This window comes from Papaver somniferum, chromosome 9 (assembly GCF_003573695.1).
Source record: "Papaver somniferum cultivar HN1 chromosome 9, ASM357369v1, whole genome shotgun sequence".
Taxonomy (NCBI): domain Eukaryota; kingdom Viridiplantae; phylum Streptophyta; class Magnoliopsida; order Ranunculales; family Papaveraceae; genus Papaver; species Papaver somniferum.
This window is the reverse complement of record NC_039366.1, coordinates 12,265,218-12,280,344: the sequence shown is the minus strand read 5'-3', so window position 1 is coordinate 12,280,344 and position 15,127 is coordinate 12,265,218. Positions and strand designations below refer to the sequence as shown.

Here is a 15,127-nt window from a genome sequence, read left to right as displayed (position 1 = left end):
GCTGTGCTGGGCTGTGCCAGAGATTCAGACATGTTGTGTTGTGTTGTGCTAAATGGCGTGCCGTACTGTGTTGTGCCAGAAAAATAAATGTGTTGTGTTGTGCTGGGTTGTGCTAGCACACTTATTTTATGTTCTCCAAAATAAATATTTTTGAGATATTTTAGTTAGTACATGTATTATTATATAAATAAATTAGCATAATGAAAATAAAATGTTAGAAATTGGCTAAAACAATGATTTTTTTGTGAAATATGCATCAAATGTGATGTATTGTGTAGTATTTTACGCATGACGTGGCGTGCTTTCTTCACGTGATGTGCTGTGCCACGTGCTAACACGTGCCGCGTGTTGTGCTGTGCCTATTTGTCTGGCACAGCACAACACATTAAACAAACGTGATGTGTCCGTGCTGTGCCGGTCACGTGTTGTGTCGTGATGTGCTCGAATTTTAACGTGCTGTGTTGTGCCATAAACGTGCTGGCCCGTCCCAATTTACACCTCTAATCGCAGATGTGCACCAATATCCAAAGCGAGATGTGATATATTGTCAGACTGATTAGGTAACAAAATTGCAGGATCCTTGTCGGAAAATTCCATGTATTGCAGCACCACTTACATCTAATTGGAGCAGCATAGAATTACACCAACGATGAACCATCATGGAAAATGTTGTACTATTCACCTTTTACTCAATTCTTTTTGCTATCATAACATCTTTGTCTCGGACACTCCTTTCGGTTTCTCTATGGCCTATGGGCATTGTTTAATTATTTATTCTCAGCCGAATCATAAACTTGTGATGACTTGACTAACAACTCTTCAGCTCTGATTTTGGCAGAACTTTCTGCCGGGAAATTCATTCCCTTTGTAGAAGTAGAAGTTGTCGTGGTCGTAATTGCAGAGGATGAGGAGATGGTAGTGGTACTGCTGCATTATTTCTGTACTTTATTTCCGTCAATTGGGGAGTCGAGTTGTACTGAGAACAAGGAGTAGACAGGCCTATGGTCCGAAAATTTGTTCTCGCCTCTTACATACCACATCTGCTTCATTCCTTTTCCTTTCCATAGTATTCTGTCACACCTGCATTCCCCAACCAACAAAGATTAGCTTCCTCAAAACAACCATTATGCAAACTAACTAGAGTGGATTTGACACAAGCCTTGGGTTTGAAATGCGTAGACCAGGTAGTGCAGAATGAAAAGAGGATTAGAATTTTACCAGGCAGGTGTTCTTCGCTTCTCTTTGGACTTGGGCGTTTGGTTCTGCGCAACGTACTGGTCAGAATTATCAAGGTATTTGTAAGTAGGGGCAAAACTTATACTTCCTTCTTCCCATCCTTCGAACACGCGGCCAGCACTTTGTTCTATCATGAGCTGCACACAAATTCTAATGTCACACAACAGCAAAAATGTGAACTACAACTTTACTCTATTTTAAATTTTGTGATATTGGCCTCTCACCTGGTCTTTCTTGAGAAGTGTTTCCCAATCTTTATTTTCCAGAAGTTCATCCGTGTCGCCACTAGGAAAGGCGAGTCGATAATTCAAATCCCCAAGCCAAACAGTATGACTGAAAATTATTAAAAAAAGGGAAAGTCAGATATTCTCCATGTCATTCTCCTCCCAGAATTGAACTAAATTTGTATAGACACATACTCATGTTCTAAAATGCTAACAGGGGAAGGTGTAAATGGTTGTCCAGATACTCTCTGGGATTGTGAGAACTTCGTTTTCTTCAATATCTCAATAACATCAAAATTTCTCCGAACCTCGTCACCTTCTTTCTCACCAGAAGCTAAATGGGTGCACACAAAGCAAAAGGTTGTTTGATTCAATGTCATACTGATCGATACAGAACCCTGCAAAAATATATTCGGTTCGAATTAGTTTTTCTGACTTTATGAACATTAATAGTAAAATGCTTCGTCAACTATCATTTTATTAGGGTCATGTCTAACCTTATTTCCAAGATAACCCATGATGCCTCTTCCAACACACGACACTTTCAAATTGCTAACATGTTGGTTAAGATCAGTTCGAACCCAAACACACAAAAAGATGCCTACCATCTGCTTACTTGCAGCTAAGCTGTAACGACTACTAGTACTCTTTGGAGATTTGCGCCTCATCGAAAAAATAGATGATTCATCCTCTATGTCTGAGTTTGGACTCGAAGTTGAATGTCTTTCTAAATCCTCTTTATCCAATTCATCCTCTAATGATATCAGATCAGAGAAGCTAATTCTAGTTTTGAAATTCTTAAGTTCTTGGTGCCGGTGAGTCAACTCTGTACTATTTTCAGTATTATTCAGAGCTTGGCGTATAAGTGAAAGCCACTTTAAGGCGGGAGCATCGTCCTCTGCACCTAATACATTCCCTGCATTCAGTGGTACAATTTCCTGAAACCTGGCACATGGAAAAACAGACATATCGGATAAGTATTCTTTGCATATAAACTTATCCTATCTATCGAATTGCACGTTGAAAAGCACAAGTTTTCATGGGTGGCGGAAAGTTACCCAAGAACATAAATGTCTGCAGGAACTGGGGTTAGTAGCCAATCCTTTAAATTCAACCCTTCGTGGGGACATTTTCCTCCAGCATTCCATGTACCCACAAATATCCTGCAGTCCAAGCAAGCCAAAACAGAAGTTGGTAAGCTACAGAAATTGGAAGACAAAAAAATGTAGTTGGCACACGGCTGCTTCACTGTCAGATTGCAAACCAAAGTATAGACCCATGAGTAATTTTTTGAGGCTGTCCTAATCAAGTCGCGATCCACCGCGCGGTGACGCTGGTGGGTTCGATATTCAATTGGAAAAATTAGTATCCCTATTTGTTTCATGATGCAATAAGTCAGATCCACAAGGCAACTCATTTTGCAGTTTACATGTATCATCAATCAACAACTAGTAATTTTAGAAAATTTTGCGTTGCATTTAACACTCCTAGTTGCTAGTGAATTTGCCGATTTTTTAAGGACGAATTAAAGAACCAATCAGCAAACTAGATTACTCCTCAGCACCTGCGGGGACGACCGAATTTTCCGTCAGTCCAACGAAAAGAACATCCGTTCATAGTAGTTTGGATTTTGCAAAGGAAATTATTTAGCAACGCCTATACCGTTGCTTTTACATGAAATAATTGAGGATGAAATCGATCGATTTGATCCAGTTTGATAGGGTTCAAATATGATTGGGAACCCAATTGTTCTATTATCAAATCAATTATGGAAATAGATGATCAATTTCAACTGAATTTGATCGAATTCAATGAAATTGAACAAAAGTGTTGCAAACTGTATTAGGCCACGGTGTTTTCATGATTTTTAGGCCGTAATTACCGATAATCAATTCGAGTTTTGATCGATTTTATGGCGTTTAGCAATACTTGAGGATGATAACTCTTCGATTAACCAACCAATTTTGGAAAAGAACGACTAACTTCTATCCAATTTACTCGATTAAAAATAAAATAAAAAGTGTTGCCTGGAATTGCAATTCCAAGTAAAAGGCTCTTAATGTCAAATGTTTTGATGGCTACTGTTTGAATTCTAATTCAGTCTTTGTAGAAAAAAATTGCCAAGTTTGAAAGAAGAAAACAATACACACACAAAATATCAGCCAGTCAACAAAGAATAACTTTCATTGACTGAAGCTGGAGGGATTCTGCAATAGTAGGGGTACCTTTGGTTTAAGGGGTCTGAAACAGGTGCTGGTGAGTCTGATTCAATCCTTGGACGTTTTAAACTCTCTGGGGCAATCTCAGTCAGCCATTTTTCTGAATCATCATGAGGTTAAGACATCCAATTAGAAGAAAAATTTGCATGTAATTATCAGCAATTCGGTGAACCCGTTTTGGTGTAATGAGTGAACCAAGTGAGTTTCATATTTTCCTCTTTCATTTTCTCATACCTGGTGGTGATTCTTCTAAGAAATCATAATGGTTTACCACTGAATTTGCTCCAGCCATTTCTACAAAACAAAAGTCCATCCAATACAATTCAGCCAGCCGTAAAAACTATGTTAATTTATTGAGGTTTTACTGTCTAGGCCAGTAAACATGTGGTAAAAATTTCATACCCAAGAAATTACCAGAAACTTTATAATCAGAATGAAACTCTTTAGCTCCACCCTGAATGTTTAACCATTTCCTCACAACTTGCTTCGGCCAAGAAGACTACAACAACACCGAGAAGAATAAGAAAAGAAACCCAAGTGAGTTACAATTTTTTCTGCATCAAAATGAGGTAAATTGAGTCGCTGAAAGTTCAAAAATTTTATACCTTGTAATTCATGGTATCACCAGAAGAAGACTCTGTTCTCATTGCTCCAAAATTGTACGTGAAATATCAGAAACGGAGAGAGCTCTTAATTTCTCTGTTTTTTAGAGAAGAAGATCCCACTTCTTCTTCTTCTTCTTCTTGGTACAACGTTAAAATTAAAGAAGTATAAGTAAGCTCTTAAATAATGCAAGTAGAAACAAACCGATTTTGCAATAAACAATTAGTTTCTGTCTCTGTTTTGATAAAGTAAAAATAATATCAGGACACTGTTTTTAATTACTAAATACTGATATTAGCAAGTTGTTGGAATTTGACAGTAGAAAGATAATATTTGATATTAATGATATATAATAGTTTAATAGATATTTCAGCAAAAAATAATTATGTTAGGTTTGTTCTTAAACTTCAAGTAAGTATCAAAGGTTTTTCAAGTAATGGGGTTTCAATATTGACAAAAACAGAGGGAAATGGAGGAATACCGTATGATTGATGCAATACAGAGGAAAAAAAAAGGATGTGAAAGAGGATGATAAGATGAAACTTACATTGAAATGGAGAAACACAAAAGGAAATCATGAAACTGTAATGAGAAGAATTAGAAAAATAGTTTGAAAATTCTGTTTGTTTTTGTTGTCATTTTTGTGTACTTTTCTGTAGCTGCCGTTTAAAGACTAACAAAAACTCAGTAAAATAGACAGATGAGTAAAATGGACTGAAAACATCAACGTTATAGAGAAAGTGTGGAAGGGGATGAATGTGAATTTTTGTGAAAATGAGTTTGGTTTTTTATGTTTGTGCTTAAAAAGCCAGTCACTGTTTCATTGTTGGTGAGGTGCATACTCTTTTCCTCACCTTTTTTCAGTACCAAAAGTTATTTTGTTGATTGATGGGCAGGATAATGCATCATGTGCTCGAGATTTTAGATTTAAGGTCGACAATCTAAGTCGGCACTTGACGCTCGAGTGGCATGGTTTTCTGGCAGAAGGTTTTTCCAAGAAAGCCTTGAAAAAATCTTAAAAGACATTAAAAGTATAACTGCCGCATCAGTTACCAAATTATACTTAATTCATCTAAAATAAAATAACCCACCCCACTAGATGGGTACTCTCTCGTAAATTTCACTGGCATAATATTTTAAAACAAATTCCACCCGTAAAATATATTTTGAATTGCAATCTGAAACGTTAAGCGACTCATTATGTAGTCCAACAGTTTGAGAGAAACGAGTGATATTTTTGACCGTTCAGTTTAGAAATCGTCTACTGGAAATGCCGAAGTTCTAAGATCCAACTTGTTATCCGCAATCAAGTGACTTGACATTTTTGATTAGTTAACTGGTAAAGGCTCGGCCCTCCATTCTTCATTTCGAATTTTTGGGGTAACATCAAAAAAAATTTGAAAAAAGAAAGTGATTAATTGACCATCTAAAACTTCCGTATGAGAACATATTCTCACAAAATCCAAAACCAGTACCTGCAAAACCAAGGGAGGGTGTTTCCAGCCATTTTGGTTGAGAGTCGGTGTAGGTACACGAAATAGGATTGCCACGTGCCATACCAAGTAAGGTAAGGAAATCCTAGTCAAAGATCCGTGTTAGTGACCTGTCAAATCAGTCAACATCAGAAGGCGAAACACAAATCCCAAGCGCGAAGATAACTCTCCACCCCGAATAAAGTAGAAGGACCATGAAGATACTAAGGCGAAGTAACTAAAAGATTACTTGGCGAAGAAGATAAAACCGCGAAGTAGGATCAGTAGGGCGCAAGAAAAGGGACAGATGTCCCGACAAGACCATGTGAAATCAGCGAAAGGTGGGGAAAAACTTTATGGAATATGCTCCGGGCTAAGCATAAAGTAACCTCGACGAGATGATATGAGATGTATGCCACTAAGGTTGCTTATGCCTATAAATAGAGACCTTTGGACAATGTAAAGGGAGAGATCTTTTGGAGAGGGAAAGGTCTAGCATACGAGAGAGAAAGAGTTAGGGTTTCCTTGTAATTCATAGGCTGAGAGAAGGGATTAGGCTTTCCTTGTAACCCACGAGTGTAACTTGTATTTCGCTTGAGATTAATAAATAAGTTTAAGTTCTAGTGTTTATTATGTCTTAGATCTTGCATATTCTCCATTTGGGTGTGTTGCTGGGTTTCCAGCAATCACATTTTGGCGTCTAGAAACAGGGAACTTAGATTAGGGATTTATCCTCATCTAAGAGTTAGAAAATCAAAGAAGTTGTCTTAGAGATTGTAGAGATTATAGATCTAGCGAGTTGTTTGAAGTTAGGTTTGTAGATATTGAGTTTTTACATTCGTAGACAAGGTTAGGGACATGGAATAGGAAGAGATCTTGAAATTTCGCGTGGAGAACAGAGAAAGATCGTGGAAGTTGAAGATTGTTAGATGGCCAGGGCACCAGATCGAGCAAGGCATGTGATAGCAACAAGAAGAAGAAAACGTATAGAGGCGAGGAGAGGAGGGATGGAACGGGCCGTAACATCAGCTGTAGGAGGAAGACGAGAAGAGAACCAATGGCAGACGGAGGAAGATGGCCTCAGGGATGGTTCAATGTACACATCCGATACATACACCGTTGTCGAGGAGGAGATGACTCGCGAGGAGATGAAAGAGAATATCGGAGAAAAAAACATGATGTTGGACCAGCTAAGGGAGACGCTCCACCGTGAACCACAACGAGACCGGGACTTGGCGGAACAACAGGTGCAGTTGGAAAGGCATAATCCTAGGTTGAGGCAACAAAACTGGCAACTTAACGAAAACGTGGAGATGAATGCCATAGATTCGGGAGGAAACACTGTATCTTCAGAGGAAGATGAACTGTGACATAACCACGAGGAAGATGAGGTAGGACGAAGAAGAAGACGACGAATGAAGACGAAGAAAGAGACTTGAGAAGAGCACATGAGATCTCGAAATGGGAAGATAAGAGGCGGAGACATGAGGAGGAACATAGGCAGGAGGACGAACTGCAACGTCGGGCGAACCTTATCCGAGACGAGGAGGAAAGGAGACGACCAGGCGAAGGGAGGCTTAGCATGATGAGAGGCCATCCCCATGAGGAGGATGGAAGAAACTTGAACCAAGAAATCTTGAACAAGTTGAGAGACATGAGGGCTTTAATTAATAACTCACATATAGGTGGAAGAGTACAGTTAGCAGAAGCAATATAGGAAGCAGATAAATAACCATTCACCTATAAGATCATGCATGCGGACATCCCGGAGAAATGCGTATTACCAACGTTTGCAAGCATATTCAGTGGATCAGAAAGTGTAGTGCAACACTTGAAGCAATATACCCTTTCGCTGATGCAATAGGGACGAAATGACGCAGTACTTTGTCGATATTTCCCTGCGAGCTTAACAGGGGAGGCATTAGTCTGGTTTGATGGACTCCCCGAAAAGTCAATATCATCATTCAAAGATTTGCAGAGGATATTCTTGACGACGTACATAAGCAACAACTTGTTAAGACCATGGATAGAGACATTGTTCAACTTGCGGGAGAAGGCCAACAGAAAGCTTGCGGGAGTTGGTCACGAGATGGAGAAAAGTGTGAGCGAGTTAGCCGGGAGAGTTGATGAACGAAACTTCATCTTAGATTTCGTGAATGCTTTGATCCCAATGGACCTGCTGTACACACAGATATTCATTATTCGAAACTGGATAACGATGAATGAGCTGAGGGAGTACCATGAGGAATACATAGCGTTGGAGGAAAAGCAGAGGCAGGTCAGCGAAATGACGTTGGCCCCAACGAAAGAAGGAAATTCTAGGATATTACCAAAGGCGATGCACGTAGTAGAGGATAAACTCGGGCGAGGAAAGGGAGAGCCAGCAGTTCCCGTCCCAACGAAGCTTGTGGTTGTCTCGATTGGAGATCAGGAGTGGATTGATCAACAAAGGTATGAGGAGTCAAAACGAAGAAATCATAAGCCACGAAGCTACAATACGGAATACCAACCTAGGAATAATCAGGGACCCAGATACGGGGAAAGAAGGCCCAATGGACCAATCTTTGAAGATGTGAAACTCCCACGACTTAACACAACTGTGGAAAAAGTGTGGGAGGAAATAGTGTTGGCCGAGGAAATCCCGCCCCCACCAAATTATAGAAAAGAGCCCCCACCAGGGTCTCGAAGTCATGAATTTTGTAAGTATCATCGCTTCCATGGACACCAAACAAGTGATTGCAGGAACGTTCGGCGAATTATACTTCGCTTGATAGACCAAGGGAAACTCGCTCATTTCCTAGAGGGTTATGTGCCACCCCCGCCACCTCATGAGAATCAGCCAATATACCGGATCGAGATAGACCGAGGAAAGCAACAATTAAACTGTAACTCGATAATTCACGCTACAAGAAGTCTCCAAGACTTTCATGACAATGTTCTTAAAAGAGTACACAAGAGGGATTTCGAGGGAAACAAAATATTTAGCGTCATGACGAAAGAGCCGCTAGAGGAATGGCAGAAGAGGGAGATAACCTTCTCGGCGAAGGATGCACCTGATGGGGAAATTTCACACACAAATCCTCTGGTCGTGACCTTGGGATTCGGAAAATATTCCAGATAGGAGGGAGAGCAAGCTGAGGAAAGGAGAATTTGGGCAGTAGACATAATCTTAGTTGATACTGGGAGTTCAGTCGATATCCTCTTTTACCATACCTTTAGGACCATGGGATACAAGGACTCGGATCTTGTACCTTCTACATATAACATATATGGGTTCAATGGGGTAGCGTCTAAGCCAAAGGGGGAACTAACCGCGAAGATTCTCGCTAGCGAACTAGAGATAAAGGTCACAGTCTGTGTAGTAGATGTTGATTCTCCCTACAATGCTCTCATAGGGCGGCCTTGGATACATGGAATAAAGGGAGTTTCATCGACATATCACCATGAGATCCGGTTCCCAATGCCAAGAGGAATCGGCGAGACTACGAGGAGAAGTTAAGAAAGAAGATGGAAGAAAGGAAGAAAGTCAACGAAGAAAAAAGAGCCGAACAGCTGATGGTATTTATGATAAAGTCTAGCAAATAACTGAGCGGAACGCATGACGATGAGGAGGAAACCAATGAAGCAAAAATTCGTATCGAGAAAGATAATAACGCAATTCCAGAGGAAGGAGGCCAGGTCGATCAAAAAAAGGTGGAAATGCCAAGAAGGGGAAGGTTGTTGAAGGAAATGAAATCACAAAGAATAAAAAGGAAACTCCCACGACAAAGGAGAAGCAAATTCCACGAGAAGGAGGGAAGATGAACCGGTCAAGAGGAAAAAAGGCGCAGGGACAAGAGGCCGAGGAAAACGTTGAAATACGAAATTCACAGAATAAATCGAAAGAAAGTCGCGAAGACGAGGAGATGGCCCGGTTAAAGGAAGAACCTTGTCAAGAGAGGCGAAGAAAAGAGGATCTGGTCAGTGAACGAATAAGGTTAGAAAGGGAAAATGAGAAGTTTATCATCAGAAATAATCATTTGAAAAACAAGCAGGCGGATAGTAATATGCAGGACGAGAGATATGTTATGGGAAAAGCACGAACTAAAGAAATACAAAAACGAGAAGGCCTGGGACGAGGTGAGCAAAAGGAGCGAGAAGACTTGAAGAAGGCCATAGAAAGCAGCAGAAGAGAATTCAGGAAAATGGAGTATCGAATGAAACAATCAATAGTAGTTACTCGAGGAAGAAACAATATCCCCAAGGAAAGGAGAGAAAGTGATTTGCAAATGGTAAACAAATGCTCAATGAATGAATCGCGCAAGCCAGAAATAGCAGCGCTTTTCTCGTGAAGGAAAAAGGAGCATGAGATCTTGCGAAGTCTCGTCGCAAGATGGGAAGCAGTATGCAAAGAATTGAAGGGAAGAATCTCGGAAGAGGAGTTGGTGCGATCGTTCATCTATGCTGTATCAACCGGGCAGCCGTTATTTTCCGCACTATTCAAGATAAGAAATGCAATACGAATGAAGGAGTTGAAAAGATACCAAGCCGAGCACATTCGTATGGGAGAAGAATAGGAAAGATACAATGAGATAAGATAAATATATTCGCTTTATTTTGATGATAAAAATGAAACGATCGATGTACTCAATTTTCAAGAGCATAGCAATAAAAATTTGATGAAATATTGATGAAATAAATATTCTCCGAGTAACCTAAGACAGTAAGACCTCAAGATTAGGAGGCAAATAATGAATATGAAATAAAAAGTTTCTAGGGAAACTTAAAACCTTCGCCTAGGAAGGCTAGGAACCCACGGCATGCACCCTAGTTCGCATGAAAATGCAAGAGGCAAAGACCTAACACTTGTCTTGGACAATTCTCAGACAGAAAGCTAGGGGCAATGATAAGAGCTATCCGCTGAGGGTCCCTTTTATGATGGACTTCGGTAAGGAGTGCAGAAATATGACCAAGGCGCCGACGTATTCGGTTGAGCTGCGGGTGCCTGAGACGTCTGGAGCGTTACCGGCCATGTCCGTCTTGCAATTCATGGCTACGATGCACTCGATCCCAAAGAAACCCCACTTAGGGTGTGACTTCGTAACTCCGAGCCTTATCCGCGAAGAGGATAAGAAGTCGCGAAAACAACTGAATGTCGTAATAACCGGATGGGAGGAGATCAACATGCATGTTAGGGTTAACCTCCTTGAAGGGGCACTCAGGGGAATATAAAGGGATGGCACCCTCTATATTAGGGAGGTGTGTAAACAAAAAATACGGCAATGTCATGGGGCTGCTACTCATGGGAATAGATAGGCCTGTCATATTGTCGCAGAAAGAAAACTTATCAAAAATGTTAAGACGAGGTTGATGGATTGTTATTCGCAAAAATAGCAAGCGCCTGAGACTTCGCCAAAGTAATACTCTTAAAAAAAAACTGAGCCGCAATAAGACCTTACTTAGGAGGCGCAATAAGACCTCGTAAGCAAGAAATAGACACATCTACCAAAACAACAAAGTTATAAAGAGCATTCTCAGAACCATCTCGTCTCGATTGGATAATGCCAACAAGAACAAGAGGCAAGTATATACTTTTATATTTTTTTTATTTTGGAATTATCCGCACGAAACTACAAAGCGCTTAAGAAATAATCTAAGGCTACAGGACAGGGCAAGAAGGAACCTGAAGCAAAAAACTAAGACCGGGCGCCTACTTTAGCAACCAGTGCTCCTCACTCTTTTAAATTAGCATTCTCAACCTCGCCGAAAAGCAAAAGGAAGCAGGGAAGAGTGAAGAAAGAAAAATGGAACTGAGGGTGATTTGAAAGGTGAAGGCAGAAACGAAGATGAAAACTCGCAAAAGAATAAAAGGCAAGTATATACTTAAAGGCTTCACTATTCTTTTGAGATTTTCCATGGTCAGTATATGCTTGAGGCAAATGGTGGAAATCAAATAAACACACGCTTGATAAAACAGAATCATAATATCATGAAATGTCATGATTCCCAAAATAAAGAGTTTGCCCCCCCAAGCTTGGGAGCGCCCATAAAAATTATTAGTTATAAAACACTAATCTGAGACGAGAGAAGACAAAACTAAAACTACTACTGAGGAATGGCACTATTGATGATGGTTGACTCAGGGTTCTCGCTACCTGCCTCGGTAATGCTAAGTAGAAGCTCCTTTGGACCCCACGTTGTCCTTCGCGGTGTCGACTTTTGGTTGCTCGTCGTCATCAAGAGATAATTCCTCGTTGGTAGGATCAGCAGCTTCATCCTGAGGCTTCTCATCATCAGAAAAAATCTCCAAAGGAAAAGAAGGAGGATGAATGCAATGCTCAGCGCAATAGTCATTGAAGAGTGGAATCAAATAGCTCTGAGTATTCTTGCGGGACGTCTTAGCTACCTTCTTGGAAGAATCGATGGTCTCGTACATATTATCATTTAGACTCTCAATCTCCTAATTAAGACGAGAAACGTCACCACGAGCTTCATCTCTTTCCCTTGTGATACGAAGGACCTGACTCTTATGACGCTCATCTGATTCTGCGAAGATAATAGAAACTACATTAGAAACAAGAAAGTAAGTCGGGTCAAACAAAGATAATAATATACCTAAAAACTACCTTCCGCCTGAAGGATAGTAGTATTTAAAGTACTCTGAACATCATAGTATAGATGATCGATCTTGGCAACTTTGAGGTTGGAATCTTCAAGTTGAACACATAAATCATGATACATTCTATCCCAACCTTCACCATGAGAGGATTTCAAAGTGCTTTTGTCAGACTGAATGGCGAGAGAGCCTTTTCCACAGAGACTTGCAGGCTTGATCGGAGGAGGGGATTTCGCAGGTTTTGGACGAGAGGAAGTGGATAATTTAGATTGCAAGAGTTTCACCTTTTTATTCAAACAATCAACGTACTCGTTTAGACCATCCACAATGTTCCGAGACCTACGAAGAGTAGCTGCGAGCTCGGTTTTGATTTTGATCACTCGATAGTAATCTTCCTCCAGTTTCTTATAGTTGGCTATCGGCGAAGAATGATGGCTCTGCGAGGTAGTAATAGAATTAGAGATCCGTTGAAGCTCTGACTTAAGTCGCAGGTTATCATTGTGGAGATGGAGGTTCAGTTCCTCGTTACGGGAGCATTCAACTGACAGACGGTCCACTTGCAAGTAAAGGGTCTCGGCCTTTTCATTAAGGATGGAGTTCTCAGAAGCATAAATATCATTTTGAGTTGTAAGATTCACCATCTCAGCGCGAATACCTTCCAGCGAGGAGGAAGCTTCGTCGGCGCTCATTTGACGTTGCATGCATCGAGCTTGACGAAGTATAAAATAAGAAAATAATGGAAGCAAAGGAAAGAACAATAGAGGGACGTCCAAGAAAAAAAAACTCACTCAAAAGCTTCTCTATCTTTTGGCCTTGCTTGCGGGAATGATATTTTTCTTTCTGAAGGTCCTCCGATAAAGCTTTGATTTTAGCTTCATCCTTCCTAGCCATCTCGCGAACAAGCCGAATTTCCACGAGGGTGGCCATGTGACGGTAGATTTCCTGCGAAGCAAACCTGAACTAGGAAAATAGATCTCGGAGACGAAAAGGAAAAATGGCAGAAAAGGCACAAAGAAATCACCTGGTTCATCAAGGCAGAGTGATGCTGGAGAGACAGATTCATCGAAGCACTCAAAAGCGCAGACGAGTCTTGGGAGAGGAAGTCGTCAGAAACAAAGGCGGACAAAGACTCCAAAGCACGAGATCTAACAGCCGGATCTTCTTGAGCCTTGTGGTAGATACCTCGAAGGAATTGCATGTCAGGGTCGAAGAGAGGATTTGACATTACAGGCCGGACAAGTTGCTTTCCATTCTCTCCAGAGGAAGGTACCTCCGGAGAACTCTTAGGATGTTCAACTCCTGGCTGAACATGGGAATCGGCGACCTTGGAACGGGTAGCAGAATCAGCTTCTTTCGGAGGAGCAAGAGCACTAACTGAAGGGGACTGTTGCTTAGTGCGAAAGGGACATCCAAGGAGAGCGGAGGGTTGTATTGCAGCTAAGGCATCCACATCCAGGGTCTTTCGTGGCCTCTTGGATGTACCAGACGGAGGATCACTCGTCTCCGAAATCAAAAGTTAAAAACCAAAAAGGCTAAAATTTACAAATAAAAGGCGATAAGGATGGTACCTGAGAAGAAGGAGGAGGAGTAGTGTGAGAACGTTTCTTGTGACCCTTGGGTACCTCAGAAGTGGGTAGTTCTCCCTGTGAAGAGGTATGACGTCAGGATGGACCATTATCATAAAATCTCTAACAACAGACGAAAATGATACATGTTCAGAGGGAGTCTTCTTAGCAGCCACTTTCTTATCCTGTCTCTCCTTGATAAGTCCAGCAGCAAGCATCACATACTAAAACGAATTGAGAAACATAAGTACAATTGATAGTTCCAAATGATACAAATAGCAGTAGGAAAAATAATACCTCGCTAGGAACAGTCCAGCGAAATATCCAGGGTTCACATCCCGCGAGGTAACAATGTCTGGGAAGGGGACCATTGCGAGGAAAGCCCTTTTCGTCGTAACCTCAGGCGAAGGGACCGCCAACTACTAAAGGAAACTTCGCCCAGTCATCAACAGAGAGACGAAGTTGGGAATCCACATCCAGTAGAAGCTCGTTAATACGGGGAGAAACCACCTTCCTAACAAGCTCAAGACCCCACTCCTGATGCTCCCTGGTGCTTGTAAACATAGCTGAATAGTTGTCCATGAAAGAGTCTATGTTGAAATCCAAGGAATCAAATTCGTCCGCTGAAGAAGGGATTTGCGAGATACCATCGCGAGAACGGGCTTTGAACTAGTTGGAGATTCGAATCGCATTACCAGTAAGATGGAAAACTCCGCACTGCAGCCTACTGAGAATCTCCAAGAAAATGGGGTTTGAAGGATCATACAAGGGGAAAGATAGTCCCGCTCTCAACTGACCTAAAGAGATTATCACCTTATCAGCAGACCAAGTGTTCGAACCAAGCCACCGGTAGTTCAGTTCCATCTCTTGGGTAGCAAGAACAGCAGGATCTGGGGAAGAATCAACAGCTGGAGTTAAGGTTAAACCTAACTCCTGGAGCTCGGCTTGAAATTCCTCGAGAGTTTTAAGTGAAGAAGATGCAGAAACACCTTTAGGAGACATGGTGATGAAGAAAGTAGAGTATTTCGGGAAAATAAGGTAAAAGTAAGAGCAGAGATCAAACAAGAAAGGAGCAGAGATTGGAAGAGGCAGAAAAGAAACTCAAGTAAGGGTGGAGAAGTGTATTTATACCAAGAAGAAGGTACCGGTAAAACCAGGAAGCGGCATGATCGAAATAAAGGTGACCGATGACGGACGGTTACCCAGGGAACGT

General features: G+C 41.2%; 1 protein-coding gene across 1 annotated transcript; it reads right to left on the bottom strand.

Moving 5' to 3' along the window:
- Positions 1-219: 219 nt before the first annotated feature.
- On the bottom strand, positions 220-4,420 carry LOC113313197 (type I inositol polyphosphate 5-phosphatase 8-like). Its single transcript, XM_026561936.1, has 10 exons — positions 4,285-4,420; positions 4,082-4,178; positions 3,914-3,973; positions 3,686-3,779; positions 2,519-2,623; positions 1,958-2,405; positions 1,656-1,858; positions 1,461-1,569; positions 1,219-1,373; positions 220-1,080 (listed from the first exon to the last, which is right to left on the bottom strand). The coding sequence occupies exons 1-10, from the start codon at positions 4,324-4,326 to the stop codon at positions 933-935; spliced, it is 1,461 nt and encodes a 486-aa protein (XP_026417721.1). The 5' UTR covers positions 4,327-4,420; the 3' UTR covers positions 220-932.
- Positions 4,421-15,127: the final 10,707 nt, after the last annotated feature.